The 16,003-nt window shown below is 47.1% G+C and overlaps 1 protein-coding gene across 1 annotated transcript in view; it reads right to left on the bottom strand.

Moving 5' to 3' along the window:
• Window positions 1-4,896: 4,896 nt before the first annotated feature.
• Window positions 4,897-16,003, bottom strand: part of UCHL3 (ubiquitin C-terminal hydrolase L3) — a 29,496-nt gene continuing 18,389 nt past the window's right edge. Inside the window, exons 7-9 of the mRNA XM_087726235.1 lie at window positions 10,219-10,294; window positions 6,545-6,603; window positions 4,897-5,100 (exon numbers count right to left, since the gene is read on the bottom strand). Coding sequence (XP_087582361.1) covers window positions 5,017-5,100; window positions 6,545-6,603; window positions 10,219-10,294 — 219 coding nt within the window. The 3' untranslated portion in view covers window positions 4,897-5,016. The remainder of the gene's footprint in view (window positions 5,101-6,544; window positions 6,604-10,218; window positions 10,295-16,003) is intronic.

Here is a 16,003-nt window from a genome sequence, read left to right as displayed (position 1 = left end):
GTGGCCCTGTCCAACAATAAACCATCTTTCCAAGCAGCCTCCATGTCTCCAGTGTCTTTTTCCCCACTTGGAGCTGCACCCAGAAGGACATTTCTTTTACCAGTAGACCAATCTGCCTCTGGACTGGGGCTCGGCAAAAGCCAGGGCTTTCCTCCTGCTATCCAGCTGTCGGCTGGCGTTTTCTTCCAGAGGCAAATCTGGAACGCAGCTTGTGGGTTACAGATGCGATTTATTCTGCACCACGTCTGCACGCCGCAAGCCACTTCCTGCCTGAAGACGACTTCCAAAAAAACTAGGAATGCGCTTAGCGAAGGGATAGCAAAACCCCCAGTAGCCCTCTTAGCTGACCCTGGCACCACAGAGCCCCTATTTGCTTTGGCTCATGTATCCCCCTCCACCTCCCGAGACTCCAACCATCATAGTTTATGAAAGAGACTTTGGCCTGTTGCAATTTACTTAATATTAGTGTACCGAATGCAATTGCGGTTTGAAAAAAACAGTAACATTATCCTCTTTTTTTTTAAACAAGTTGATTTTTTATTACAAATTTAACACTTTTATGAAAAAGCGCTGTTTGAAGTTTTTTCTTTTACATCCTCTCCTGTACATAATCCATTTTACATCTTTATTATGTTTCCAATTTCAGCCTTATTATTCTCCTTCCCTATTCTCCATCTTACAAACTTATTTTCTTCTTAATGCAGAGACAGTATCCCTAGTTGCCCCTTCAAAATTAAACCCAAATCATCATTTCATATTTCTTCTGTTGGTCTATTTTACCCCAGTAAAATCATCTAGCTATTATTATTTTTTTCCAATTCCTTTTTCTTCTACATTATCTTCTTGTTCTTCAATTGAGCCCTTTTTTTTACTCTCTTTTCCTCCTATTTCTTGGTCTGAGTGCTCCATCTAAAATTTTAATTTTTTCTTGCCATTTAAAATTTCACAAAGATTTTTTTTTTTAATATCTCAAACAATTCAAGTAAAATATCCCAGTTAGGTCGCAAGCGTAGCTTAATAGCGCAGGCACAGGGCGTTCCATCCTACTTCCCCACCACAAATGTATTTACAGAGAGGAATGTTATGCACATGTTTGTTATTTTATAGCACTAGAAGCATTTCCCCCCCCCCAAAAGAAGTTTCTTTGGAAAACCCCAATTATCTAGCACATGGAGGCCGTTTCTGCATGTCAAGAGTCCCTTGAGGAGCCTCCTCCATTGTTTCATGCATCATTTCATATCTACAGAAGTTTTTTTTTTAATTAGCAGATTTTATTATTTTTCCCTTCTACAACACCTTACAGTCATTACATCGTTATGTCATCATACCTGGACATATATATTTCGCTTCTATATTTACACACCTTTATAAGCAGTTCTATATATATTTATATATATATATGTTGTATTTTGGCTTAATTAATTTTATTCTTGTTTTGCAGCCATTTGTACCAATTGTTCCAAATTTCATAATATTCCGACTCTTCTTTATCTTTTAATTTTAGTGTTAATTTGTCCATCTCTGCACAATCCAAAGTTTTTTTTAATCACTAATTCATCCGAGGGGGTATTATTTTGTTTCCAGCATTGGGCAAAGGCTATTCTAGCTGTAGTTAGCAGATGTGTTAATATGTACTTAATTTTCTTTGTATATTTCTCTCTACAGAAATGTTTTTATAACATGGTTTAAGGGGAAATAGGAATTATGATGTCATTAAGTTGCAACCCCAGGAACAGCTACAGATAGTCCTCGACCTGCGACAGTTTAGTGACCGCTTAAAGTTACAGCAGCACTGAAAAAAAGTGACATTTGATCTGTCATCTTGGCCACGGACCCATATTGATGACGGTGGCAGTGTCCCATTGTCATGTGATCTGGCAAGCGAAGTCAATGGATAAGCCAGATTCACTTAACAAACGTGTTACTAATTTAACACCTGCGTTGATTTAACGTCTGAAAATAGGGGCCAAACTCACCGAACAAATGTCTCACTTAACAACAGAAATGTCGCTCTCTGTTGCGGTCGTAAGTTGAGGACAAACTGTATTTTATAGCAGTGGTTTCCCCCCCAAAAAACACAGAAAAAAAGAAGCTTTCTTTGGAACTCCCCAATTATTTAGAACTGTGATGGAGAACTTGTATCACATGTGCCACAGGTGGCAAGCAGAGCCCTCTCTGCGGGCACGCCATCCGTTGCCCCAGCTCGGCTCCACTCTTCATGCATGTGCACCTCCCAGCTGGTTTTTAGGTCTCTGCCGCACATGCACGGGGGCGGAGCGCATGTGGGAGATGCATCACATTTGGGGAGCTCACATGACCCCCCCCACGACCCAGTCTGGCTTCCAGGATGGTACAGGCGGCCTCCGAGGCCCAAAAAAGGGTGTGGGGCCCCACACACCTGCCCAGGGATGGGGCACATGCAGGGGGCCGCAAGCACGGAGTTCAAGTGTGTGTGTGTGCGTGTGTCACACATGCATTGCATTATGGATGCAGACACTCAAGCGAGTTGTTGCGTGAGCATATGCACGGACGTTCGGTACACAGTGGCAAAAAGGTTTAAAGCATTCTGTTTCCTGTGTGTGTCAAGATTTTGATCGGGAGCCTATTCCTTTATTTCACGCCTCATTTCATCACTACAAAGGGTTTGCCACCTGGCTCAAAGATCATGCTAAGGGGAAGCAGGACTTACGACGTCATTAAAAGTTGCAGAATGCAAATTCAGGCGCAGCTACTTGGCACAGTCTTTATTGCTGTACATTTCAGAGTTAGACCAACGTTACACCCATCCCGGAAATCAATTTCACCCCGTCGAAGTGAAGGCGAGGTATGGCCCATTTCCGTGTTCGCTTGACCTGAGATGGTCCACCTTCACCCCAACCACTCAGGAGACGGAGACGCTCTGTCCCCAACATGCGAGAAGGCTGCCTTTGTGCAGTCCCCGTGGAGGGAACGGAAAGCATTTGTTGACTGTGTCCACATCAATGGCAACTATTGTTCTCCTGGAAGGTCCGATCGGGGAGATGTCAGCGTGGAGCTTCACAGCTTCTTTTGATGATGCTGGGAATAGGCGCCCTGCCCTATTCAGAGATGTCAACACAAATGTTTCAGCTACAACACTCCCCTTCCCTAACACACACACACCCTGCTTCTCTCCAGCTATCTAGATAGTTCACAAATTGAACCGTAGACCACACAGTGGAGACAAGGGAATTTCAGAAGTTTGGATGCCTTCAAACTTCTGAAAAATCCAATAATCAATCTCTTTTTTACCTAGCGCAGGGGTCACCAGACCTCAGGGACCACTAAAGTCATAATTTTATATCCCGCGGACCACTAATATGATCTGCCTAATGACTGGGTGGGTGGGTGTGGCTAGGTGGACATGTGACTGGGTGGGTGTGGCCAATTCGATGCCTCTCACATTGAGGGGCGCCTTGCCAGCTTCTACTCACCACTCCTCGCCTGCCTGCCTTGGCTCCTTAGGGCCCCAACAGGAAGCAGTTGCTGGAGCTAAGCAGCCACCGTGATAAAGAGGTGGCAAAACAGCTGGCTCAGTTCAAATTGGATCTGACTGAGAAGGAGGCTCAGCAGGAGAACCTCACTGAGGAGGACTACGAGCTTAGACTTTCCAAGCTCTCCTCCCTGAGTAATTCACGCATATTCTTGAACCTCTCTTCCTTAGAGGAACTAAAACATTAGAGGAGAGTGGTGGTGAATTACGGACTGAGAACTTGGCACGCTGAAGAAGACCTGTGGGTTTCTTGAGTCTGGAAGAGAGCTAACAGATTGGCTCTGCTGGGTTTGCATTCTCCCTCTCCAGAATTAAGATTAAAATCCTGGCCTGGAGAATCTTTCCTCACTCTGCCTTAGGATTTGGCTGTTTTAGCAACAGAATTAAAAGGCTGCCTGTAATCCCATTTAATTTACTTTTTTTAAAATCAAAGTTGCTGCTCTACACCCATTTGGCTACCACAAAGAAGAGGGATAGCAAAAACCCCAGCAGCCCTCTTAGCTGACCCTGGCACCACAGAGCTTCCTCTTCTTCCTCCTCCTCCTTCCAGAAAACCCTACTCCCTTCTAGCATGTTGTTGTTGTTGAGTACCAAGGACCTCACTACTACTACTACTACTGCTACTACTACACTCTTCTTCTTCTCCTCCTCCTTTTCTTGTCTTCTTCTTCCTCCTCCTCTTCCTCTTTCCTGCAAACCCTACTCCCTTCTAGCATGTTACTGTTGTTGTTAAGCACCAAGGACCTCACTACTACTATTACTACTACACTTTCTTCTTCTTCTTCTTCTTCTTCTTCTTCTTCTTCTTCTTCTTCTTCTTCTTCTTCTTCTTCTTCTTCTTCTTCTTCTTCCTCCTCCTCCTCCTCCTCCTCCTCCTTCCTGCAAACCCTAGTCCCTTCTAGCAGTGATTATGTTACCTAGTTAGGCTAATGAAACACCTTCAAGCAAACCATCAAGTTCACAGAGTCCTCATAGTCCTCTTCCTCCTCCTCCTCTTCCCTGCAAACCCTAGTCCCTTCTAGCACTGATGACGTTACCAAGTTAAGGTAACGAAATGTCTGCAAGAAAACAAGCAAGCTCAGAGAGCACCAAGGACCCCTCATGTCAACCCAGTTCTTCAAAAAATTCTCCTTTATCAAGACAAAGAAACATACACACACACACACACCCATAAGATCTGGATCATCAATAAGGGGCTAAAACTAACATTCTTAGGAAGGATGGTCAGTTCACTGTGTTGGAGAGTCTTCTTGTGTGTATGCAGCCCTCTTCCAATAATCCAACTGCATGTGTTGTGTTAATCAGAGACAGGGCCTTCCTAACAGCTTCTCATTATGTACATTTTCCATCATGTAAACGCGGACAAAAGGTCACAGGAAGCAAAGGGTGATCTGAAAATTTAATTCACCTCAAATGTTATCAAAATTTGATCGTTGCTGATATGCGGGGAAAATATAATTTTGTTACAGTACATTAGATGCCAATTCCTCTTACGTAACAGCGGTTTAGGCAGAGGCTAAAGCAATTGCATTGAACCTCAATTCGTCCGGATCGCGTTCCATGAATTTCTTGCATACTTCTACGGCGTCCTAGGAAGAACACACAAAGAGATAACCGCATACACAATATCATTCTCTCTCTCTCTCTCTCTCTCTCTCTCTCTCTCTCTCTCTCTCTCTCTCTCCCTCCCTCCCTCCCTCCCTCCCTCTCTCTCTCTCTACACAACCATGTTTATTGGTACCAGGTTGGGTTATGGGCTCTGCTAAATAGCCTTTAGGTACCTATGCTCTCTCTCTCAATAAATCATATAACTACATTTATGATTTCTTACAAAAACAGTAGCTGTAGTTTTCATATACACAGAGTCCTCGACTTATGGCAGCAATGGAAGCCAACATTTCTGTTGCTAAGCGAGACATTTGTTGAGTGAACTCTGCCCCGTTTGACAACCTTTCTTGTCGCCGTTGTTAAGGGAATCATTGGAGTTAAGACCATCACAAAGTTGTGAAGGCGAGTCTGGCTTCCCCACTCACGTCGCTGGTCAGGAGGTCGTAAAAGAGGATGACATGACCTTAGGACCCTGCAACCGTCATAACCATGAGTCAGTTGCCAAGCGTGTTGCCAGCTGCCCCCTGAAGCACTCTGCAGGCTTCAGCAGGGTTGGGGGAAGGCAAAAATGCCCCCGTTTTCCACCTGTTTTCTGCAAAAAAATGGGGGCATTTTTGCCTTCCCTCTGCCCTGCTGAAGCCTGCAGAGTGCTCCTGGGGGCTGGGGGGGATGACAAAAACTTTTTTTGTTACTTACCCTGTTTTTTGGAGTATAAGACGTACCTTTTTCCCTGAAAAAAGAGGCTGAAAATCTGGGTGCATCTTATACACTGAATACAGCATTTTTTGCCTCCCAAAACCCCAACCCCTTCACAAAAATGGATGTGCATAGCCTTTAGGAGGCTTTTAGAGAGCTCCTGGGGGCTGGGGAGGGCAGAAATGAGCAAAAAATGAACCGTTTTTTGCTCAATTTTGCCCCGCACAGCCCCCAGGAGCATTCTATAAGCTTTCTAATGTCCTTTTTTGGACAAAAAACTGGCCGGTTTTGTGAAAAATGGGCTGTTTTTTGCACATTTTTGCCCCCCCAACCCCCGAGGAACACTCTACAAGCCTCCTAAGGGCTATTCATGCCCTTTTTTAAACAAAAAGAAAGAAAGAAAGAACAAATGGGCCTGTTTTTGCAAAATACGGGCCGTTTTTAGAAGGTTTGCAGAGTGCAAAAACTTTTTTTTTTTTTAAAGCCTCTTCAAAATCTTGGTCCGCCTTAGTCTGAAAAATACGGTAACTTAACAATTGCACTGAACAACCGTGGCAAGGAAGTTGTAAAGCTGAGCAGAACTCACTGAACCACACTGGCTGCGTCTTTCTAGAAGAGCAGGTCCTGGTTTTCTGGTCTGGTGGACAAGGAGCCCCCTTGCTGCTTTCTTACAGGAAACCCAATAAAACAGCCAATAAAACCCAATAAAAGTGGCTTGAGAATTCCTACCTCTAGGAAGGTGTCGACATTGGACTCGCCGTGGTTTATCGGGAAAGGCTTGCGTCCGTCTGTTGGGATGGAGAAAAGTCCATTGCTGAGAAAGGGGCTCCACTACCTTCCCAATTCCCACGGCTGCCTCCCACTAATCCTGAGCCAAAAGCCTCGTAAGGCCATGCCATCCGCCGATCCCCATCACTTTACAAAGGGGCACCCCGGCGCCTCTAAGCCCACAATCGATGCAGGACACCCCAAGTTGGAAAGTTAGACAGACTTCTAAGTCTTCCTTATCCTTCTCTGGGTTCTAAATACGGTGATTCCAAATTTTGCTGGAATGTCTTGAGCATCTTATCTTATGAATGTCTGAAATTGCCCACGGTTAGTCTGGAGCAGGAATGGCTAGCCTTGTCGTTCTTGTGTGTCAAAAGTTGCCTGCGCGACAGCGCGCATGCCCATAATGCAATACTTAAGTATGTGACCCTCCCGTGCTCCCCTCCATGTCCCGTTTTGGGCCTAGCAGGACTCCCTGAAGCCTCCTGGGACCAAAAATGTGCCACTTGGGGGGGAGGCATCCCCCATGCTCCCCCTCGCATGTACCTGCGATCCCCGTCCCCGTGCATGCGTGGCAGAGACCTGAAAAATCAGCCGGCCAGCGGGAGACGCGCACGCATGCGCGATGGAGTTGAGCTGGGCTATGGTTCGCATGCCTGCAGAGAGAGAGCTCTGTGCGCCACCTGTGGCACTTGTGCCATAGGTTCACCAACACAGGTCTAGAGCAAAGGATGAGTAGGGATGACGTGATAGTGATGTTTCAGCATTTGAGAGAGTGCCACAGTGAGGAGGAGGGTCAACTTATTTTCCAAGGCATCAGAAGGCAAGACAAGAAACAATGGTTGGAAACTAATCGAGGAGAGAAGCAAGCTGGAATTAAGGAGAAACTTCCTAACAGTGAGGACAATTAACCAGTGGAACAGCTTGCCTTTAGAAGTTGCCTTCATCACTGGAGGATTTTTTAACAAGAGACTGGACAGGCACTTGTCTGAAATGGTAGAGGGTCTCCTGCTTGAGCAGACAGCTGGACTAGAAGACCTCCAAGGTCCCTTCCGGCTCTATTCTCATTAAGGATATCTCCAGGTCCAAATCACCAGAGGACCCGTGTCAGACAGTTATTTCCTTTAAAGCCACCAAGAGTCCTTTCCGTGTGAGAAATCCACAGGTAGCCCCGGCTAGTAACTGAAAACACATGAAGGGGATCCTTCGTGGCGCCATTTTTTCCAACCCAACTTAATTTAGTGGCCAAGGATACGCGTAAGCCAGTTTTCTACCACTGCAGAAGCCCTGATTATGTCAAGCCAGACTGTCTCCATTTCTAGGTCCCGTAAATCGCTTTATTGGGCAACGCTTTTTATATTTCTGTCACAGATGAATCTGAAAACAGATTAAAATGCCACAAATGCTTAATTTACTCACGTGGCTAACCTCCGAAAGGAGGGACTATTCAACAAGCAATCCAGCTGAACAGAGACACACACCCGGTTTCGCAGACCAAGGGCCTCTGAATTCCTCTCCCAGTCTATTCTGGGAAAAGGCATTTGAATAAGCCATCCAGAGATGCAAACTGCTGGCTTTCTATTACACAGCTGAAGTTTCTCTGTGAACTCAGCCCCCGCGGGAACCAAGAGCACAGGAGAGCAAGACAAGGTGCCTATTCTAACCTAGGCTTTACAATACCACAAATCAGACTCCTTGTCCCGACAAAACCCCTTTTGATTAAGCTAATGTGGACTCCTCTCATTCACATCCAGCACAGTCCTGGCAAACAGTCTTTCAAGGGTGAATTTGCAACCACAGACCTTATCAGGCTTGGAGAGCTGCCAGGCCAATATCTTCCAAATGAAACACTGTACAAATCTTCACACCAATTAAGCAAATTTATTGTCTCCTGCAAACTCCACTCCCCTTTTGCTCCTCTTTATTCCCCATGGGAGGGTCCATTCACCGTCCACCTGTGCCTTTACTCCTGAGTCGGCCCTTGTTCCTTAATTGTTCCCTTCTCCTGGCAGCTCTGTGCATGCGCACACTGGGAACATGCTCCAGCTGTTTTTTTGACCCACTGATGTCCGATTCCGAAGGAAGCTGATAAATGTCGGATGGGCCTGGCCCCATCTCTGCCTCTAATGCAGAGCCCGCATCAGAGCCTTCCCCAGACTCCAGGACTGGCCCTTCTTTCTCCCCAACCTCCTCACTTTCTGAGTCTGCCACCAGCTCCCCTGGGGGCTGGCGGGCCACAACAGTGCCAAAGCACCAGAAGGCAGGACAAGAAACAACGGATGGGAACAAATCAAGGAGAGAAGCAACGTAGAACCAAGGAGAAATTTCCTAACAGTGAGGACAATTAACCAGTGGAACAGAAGTTGCCTTCAGAAGTTGTGGATGCTCCATCACTGGAGGCTTTTAAGAAGAGGCTGGACAGCCACTTGCCTGGAATGATACAGGGCAGTGATGGCTAACCTTTTTGTCCTCCTGTGTCAAAAGTGCCCGTGCGACACATATTCACACCCATAATGCAATGCACACGCGACACCCTGCGCCCCTGAGCATGCGCGTGTGACCCTCCCGTGCTCTCCCTGCCCGTCCTGTTTTGGGCCTAGCAGGCATCCCTGAAGCCACCTGGGACCAAAGACAGGCCAGGTGGGGAGGGGGGATCCCCTGTACTACTGCAATGCGCTCTACATGGGGCAGCCTTTGAAGAGTATTCGGAGACTACAACTCGTCCAGAATGCAGCCGCGCGAGCGATTGTGGGTGCACCTTGGTACACCCACGTTACACCTATCCTCCGCAAGCTGCACTGGCTACTGATCGGTTTCCGGATACGCTTCAAAGTGCTAGTCGTAACTTATAAAGCCTTTCATGGTATTGGACCTGGGTACTTGAGAGACTGCCTGCTGCCTATTACCTCCCATAGACCCGTTAGATTGCACAGGGTTGGCCTCCTCCGGGTTCCGTCTACTAGACAATGCCATCTGGCTACCACCCGGGGGAGGGCCTTCTCTGTAGCAGCTCCGGCCCTTTGGAGTGAACTCCCCGCGGAGATTCAGACCCTCACCTCTCTCCAGGCCTTCTGGAAAGCCGTCAAAACCTGGCTGTGCCGGCAGGCCTGGGGTTGATGAGTTCCCCTCCCCTCTCGACTTGTATGGCTGTATGACTCTTGTGTATTTGAATTACGTGTATTGTGTTTGTATCCCCTTTTCCCCTTTTGAGTTGTTCGCCGCCCTGAGTCCCTCCCGGAGAAGGGCGGCATGCAAATAAACTAAATCTTAAATCTTATTCCCCGACCCCCCCTCGCATGCACCTGCGAACCTCCTCCCCCTTCGCCCCTGCGCGGAAGGGACCTGAAAATCAGCTGGCCAGCAGGAGGCATGCGTGCAGGAGCTGAGCTGGGGCTACAGCTCGCGTGCCTGCAGAGAGGGCTCCACGTGCCACCTATGGCATGTGTAACATAGGCTCGCCATCACGAGTATAGGCCCTCTTGCTTGAGCAAGACGTTGGACTAGAACAGTGCACCCCCCAACATTTTGGATATCAGGGACCAATTCTGTAGTTTTTCCGCAGACTACAGGGGCCATGGTTTTGCGTGCTGCCTGCACCCCGTGGATGGGGCTTTTCTTGTTTGTGGGGTCCTTACCTAGTTCATACAGAATGCCGTCCACATTCACTAAAGAGATGAAATGAAGATCTACTTTATCAGCTATACTTGGTGCCTGCAAGAAAGAAGATGAGATTCGTACAAGTGATTAGCACACAACGCTTGCCTGTAGACTTGGATAAAGAAATTAATTCTACTCAAAACTTTATTCTAACCCCAGAAAAAACCTGGATCCAGAGTTTTGGCATATCTGCTCCTCCCATGCTGGAGTCATTCTTTCTCTACTGGCATTTTGGTGACCCACAAAGATCATGTCTTCTGGATGGCCTTTGGGGAAGAGGTGCTGGTTTGGGGCTATGTCATCCAATGCATTGTCCCAAAGTTGCTTTTTTTTTTTTCAAAAGGCAACTGGACTTCCTTTGTTTTTTCTTGGACACGTTTCGCTTCTCACCCATGAAACTTCTGCCAGTTCTTGGATGAGAAATGAAAACAAGGAAAAACAAGTCCAGCTGCCTTTAAAAAAAAAAAGGACTTTTGGGACAACCGTGATCTGGATGACTGAGAATCTCCATAGACATCTTGTGCGTTCTTGATGATGATGGAAATTGTAACTTTCATTATCAAGAGATGTGCTTTTTCTTGCTATCCTAGTTTCCATTTTTGCTCTCTTGCATTATTTCAATGAATTGGAAGCCGCCTGGAGTGGAAGGAGGCTGCTTGCAAATCTTAGTAAACAAATATATGTATAGAAATGTATAGACAAAGGATTTTCCCCCCCTGTATAACCAAGTTTTGTCACCTTGTCTTGCACATGATTGATAAATGCCCACTATCCAACTCCAGGCCATCAAATCTGAAGACGTGAAACATCTGGAGAAGGTCGGTGGTCCAAATTTATGCTACTCTGCAGCACAGGACTGGAGATGTGATTTATGAAGATTATTGGAAGAAGGGTAGTGGGCAGGTCAGACATCCTGAAATTAGCTGGGAAGTAAGTAAAGGTAAAGGTTCCCCTCGCACATGTGCGCTAGTCGTTCCTGACTCTAGAGGGCGGTGCTCATCTGTTTCAAAGCTGAAGAGCCAGTGCTGTCCGAAGACGTCTCTGTGGTCATGTGGCCGGCATGACTAAATGCCAAAGGCGCACAGAACGCTGTTACCTTCCCACCAAAGGTGGTGCCTTTTGTTCTCCTTGCATTTTTACATGCTTTCGAACTGCTAGGTTGGCAAAAGCTGGGACAAGGAGCGGGAGCTCACCAAGCTCAGCATCTTAGCCACTAAACCACCGTGTCCCTTCTAGCTGGGAGTTGCAGCCCAAAAAGGAACATGTAAAATATCATCCCTTTCATGTCAGAGGCATGAATGTTAAGGTGTTTGTTTGTCTTTTGATATTGCACCCCCTTCCCTGTGATTGTAAGCCGCCCTGAGTCCCCTCAGGGAAAAGGGCGGCCTATAAATCTTAATAAAATGAATAAAATAAAATGAAAGGTGCTTCTGGGTTGAAAGGATTAGCTGGTGACATCACCGTTGCCCGGAAAACGCTCGTGGGGACTCCTTTCAAATCCCCGTCAAGGAGCTGGAGCACATGACAGGAGCTCACCCCCGCTATGCAGCAGGGTTCACCGACAAATGCGTGCTTGACAAAAGCGCGTTGACAAAACCGCGGGGACAAAAGCGCGAGTTTGAAATCGTGCTGAAGAATTAGGACAGAAGCGCGCCGACAACAGCGCGCTCTGAACCTAACCCTAAAGGTAACCCTAAACCTAACCTTGAACCTAACCTTGAATCTAACCCTGAACCTAACCCTTACCTTAACCATAATGGCGCTTCTGTCGGCGCTCTTTTGTCGGCGCGCTATCAACATCGCGGTTTTATCAACGCGGTTTTGTCTGCGCACTGTTGTCGGGCGCGCTTTTGTCGGGTCACGATGCAGCAGCACTTGGAACTCAAACATGGGCTCGCTAACCTCCAACCCAGCATCCTAACCATGTGAGCCACTGCACTCCAACATATAAAAGTGAATGAATAAATGAATAAGGGAAATTTCCCCATATCCTCATTTTACTCTGAACCTATAATCTATCTACACTCCCTATGCATCTGCTCTACAAAGAAGCCCAATCAACGTTCTTGAAAGTTTCGCTACTGGCAAGGTCTGGGTAGAAATTCTGACTCCCACATCATAAAAACACAGGAAGCACATAATATTAACCAGTTCAGTCACAGTGAAAGACCCCCTTTAAATAAAAGGGGGAAAAATACACACACACACACACACACACACACAGTCAAAGAATGAACCGATCATCTTGACTGGCAGAGAAAGGAGGCTGTTGCCGGCGTTTGGAGAACGCCAAGAACAGCCCAGAATCCTGAAGTCACCTTTTGCACAGCTCCTGAAAGACCTTGGATGAAGAACAGAAGGAGAGGAGACCGCTATGAAGCCTGGATGAAGAACAGAAGGAGAGGAGACCACTATGAAGCCTGGACGAAGGACAGACGGAGAGAGACCACCAAGGAACCCAAAGACGCAAGAGCTCAAGAAACCAAGTGGACCAGCACTGAAGGTCTGCAGGACAACGAAAAACACCAACCGGGAGGGAGAAAGAAATCCCAAGGAAGATGGTTCATTCCCTGTTACTTCCTTGTATGCTTCAGTGGTGGCTTCCATGGAGGTCCGAAGAAGGCAAAGCTGCACATATTTGGGTTTGCTGGACCCCCAAAGGACGAAAAGCAAACCTAGAAGAGGCTTCCAAGAGGTGGAGACGTGTCCTGAGCTGGGAGGGAGGGAGCTGACAGCATTGCCCCGGAGCAGAGATAGAAGAGAAACCAGACTTACGGCCGGGGGGTCCCCCAGAGACGATATTGGGACCGTAGGCCGCCAACGCTGCAGACAGATGGGAGGGCTTGTGGCCTCCTCTATGGGGCTGGTGGCTTTGGCACAGGCCACAGGGCTGTGTCTGATCAGGGTCAGGGAGGCGGAGCGACGCAAGGGCGAGGCCTTCATTTTGCAGTGGCTAAACTCGGGCTGGGTTGAGGAGGAGGAGGAGGAGCCAGGCAAGGACTATACAAATATTGAAAAAAGAGACACTTTACAAGTACAGCTGGTGCTCAGCGATGTAGCCCAATTCCGTGGCCCTCACGGTGCCATTTTGCACCCCACGAAAACAAGCATCTGTTTTTTCTAGACGGGACAAGCATTTATAGGCATGAGGGCTCCTTGGTGCTCTGTTTTATTGCAGACATTTCATTAGAATAGAATAGAATAAAATAGAATAGAATACAAGAGAAGAGAAGAGAAAGGAGAAGAGAAAAGAGAAAAGAGAGAATGAATAGAATAGAATTAGAACAGGATAGAAGAGAGAATACATAGAAGAGAAAACAAGAGAGAATGAATAGAATAGGACAGAATTAGAATAGAACAGAAGAAAGAATGAATAGAATAGAACAGAACAGAAGGGAAGAGAACAGAATAGAATTCTCTATTGGCCAAGTGTGATTGGACACACAAGGAATTTGTCTTTGGTGCAGATGCTCTTAGTGTACATAAAAAGACAAGATACATTTGTCAAGAATCATAAGGTACAGCACTTAATGATAGTCACGGGGTACAAATAAGCAATCAGGAAACAATCAATATCCAGATAAATCGTAAGGATACAAGCAACGAAGTTGCACTCCTGCAGTCACAAGTGGCAGGTGATAGGAACAATGAGAAGACTAATAAGAGTAATGCAGCCTTAGTGAATGGTTTGACAATGTCGAGGGAATTATTTGTTTACCAGAGTGATGGCGTTCGGGGAAAAAACTGTTCTTGCATCTAGTTGTCTTGGTGTGCAGTGCTCTATAGCGTCATTTTGACGGTAGGAGTTGAAACAATTTATGTCCAGGATGCGAGGGGTCTGTAGATATTTTCACAGCCCTCTTTTTGACTCGTGCAGTATACAGGTTCTCAATGGAAGGAGTAATTGTTAGCTATTTTGTAATTGGCAGAAATTTTTAAGTAACCTGGCAATAATTACCCAAACCAGGTAACATCATCAGTCTTAGAAGAAATGAGGTTTGCTCCCTGTTCATACACAAGTGGCTTGCTCTATAGTACTGATGATGATGTCTAGTTGGGTAAGGAAACGTCTGCAAAAATACAAGCAAGCTCAGAGAGCCCCAAGGACCTCTCATTCCGACCCTTAGCTACAAATATTCTCCTTTATTGATATCGTTCGCAGGCAATCGGTCAAAATTAACTTGCTCACATCCAAGCAAGACCTTCCCAAGGAAGACTTCCTCCCATTTCCTGCTTGGATTTCTTGCTTGGCGGCAATTTCTGAGAGAGCTGCTCTATTCCCCGCACACGAAACTGTGCGCTTCGCATTTTGGGTGTGTGTTAAAAACAGTTGCGTAGCAAAGTGGGCAGCCCCCGTAGCTACCTCAACTTGGCTCTTCTGGTCAAAGAGCGCCCCAATCCAAACATCTGCTGAACCGTGGGCTGGAGACCAAGGCAGGAGGCCTGGCTGTGAGGGACGCCGTCTTGTTGTGGCCCGCCAGTGGCCTGTGGAGTTGGCAGCAGATTCGGACAGTGAGGAGGGTTGGGGAGGAACCTGGGCCAGTCCTGGAGTCTGGGGAAAGCTCTGATGAGGGCTCTGTGTCGGAGGCAGAGAGGAGGCCAGGGCCGTCTGACAGTTATCAGCTGCCTTCGGAGTCAGACATCAGTGAGGCGGAAGAACAGCTGGAGCCTGTTCCCAGTGTGCGCATGCGCTGAGTTGCCAGACGAAGGGAACAGCTAAGGAACAGGTGTCGACTTGGGAGTAAGGTCACAGGTGGACAGTGAATGGCCCCTTCCAGAAGGAATAAAAAAAGGAGCTGAAGGGGAGTGGAGTTTGCAGGAGACAATGAGTTTGCTTGATTGGTTCGTGACTCTCTGAGACTCTTGGCCAAGTTTTACAGATACCAACCTGTCAGCTCTGCAAGCCAGATAAGGCCTGTGACTGTAATTCCCCTTGAAAGACTGGGTGTGAATGAGCAGAATTCACAGTAAATTAATAAAAGTGGTTTGTCTCAAAGTCTGCTTCACTCCCCAATTCTGGCCCAGCCTGGTGTGGGAATAGGGGGTGCGTTTCTAGCTACCCCAGCCCAGATGATGCCTTCTGGGGCCTGAGAGGCCTTCTCTGAGGATCGGCTGCTCCCAGAAGCAGGAAGCATTTTCCCATCAGCCTGAAGGCATCTAGGAGGGCATCAAAGCATTCATTTGGTGGTGGCTGCTCAGCCTCCCCAGAGCGAAAATGCCAAGGCTGGATGAAGCTCTGCATTCCTCCACCCTGGCCCGGTGGGGGAGGGATTGGCTTCCTCAATCGCTCTTGTTTTTTCCTTCTCCAGCAATTGTTGACCCGAAGGCATTTCAAGTGTGCCTTTTCTGGACCGGTTGGCCTTTGGGAGGAAATGGCTTTTCCAGCAGGTGAACTTTGCTTCGAAAAACAAGACTCAGGAATGCGGAGAGGCGAGAGATAAGGGCGGCCATAAAACCCGGGGCGGTTTGGGCGTGCAACGAAAGCGGAATCAAGAAATCAAATCCCCCTCAATCGATCAATTAGACTAGAGCTAGAAGGGACCTTGGAGGTCTTCTAGTCCAACTCCCTGCTCGAGCAGGAGACCTTATACAATTTGAGGCTGTCCAGACTTTTCTTAAAAGCCTCCAGTGATGAAGCGCCCAGAACTTCTGGAGGCAAGCTCTCCCACTGGTTCATTGTCCTCAATTTTAGGAAGTTTCTCCTTAATTCCAGGTTGATTCTCTCCTTGATTAATTCCCATCCATTGTGTCTTCTCTTGCCTT

This window comes from Thamnophis sirtalis, unplaced genomic scaffold (genome assembly GCF_051295495.1).
Source record: "Thamnophis sirtalis isolate CommonGarterSnake01/CBP01778 unplaced genomic scaffold, rThaSir2_p1.2 scaffold_12, whole genome shotgun sequence".
NCBI lineage: Eukaryota > Metazoa > Chordata > Lepidosauria > Squamata > Natricidae > Thamnophis > Thamnophis sirtalis.
The sequence above is the reverse complement of the archived record's forward strand: the minus strand, read 5'-3'. Positions and strand labels throughout refer to the sequence as shown.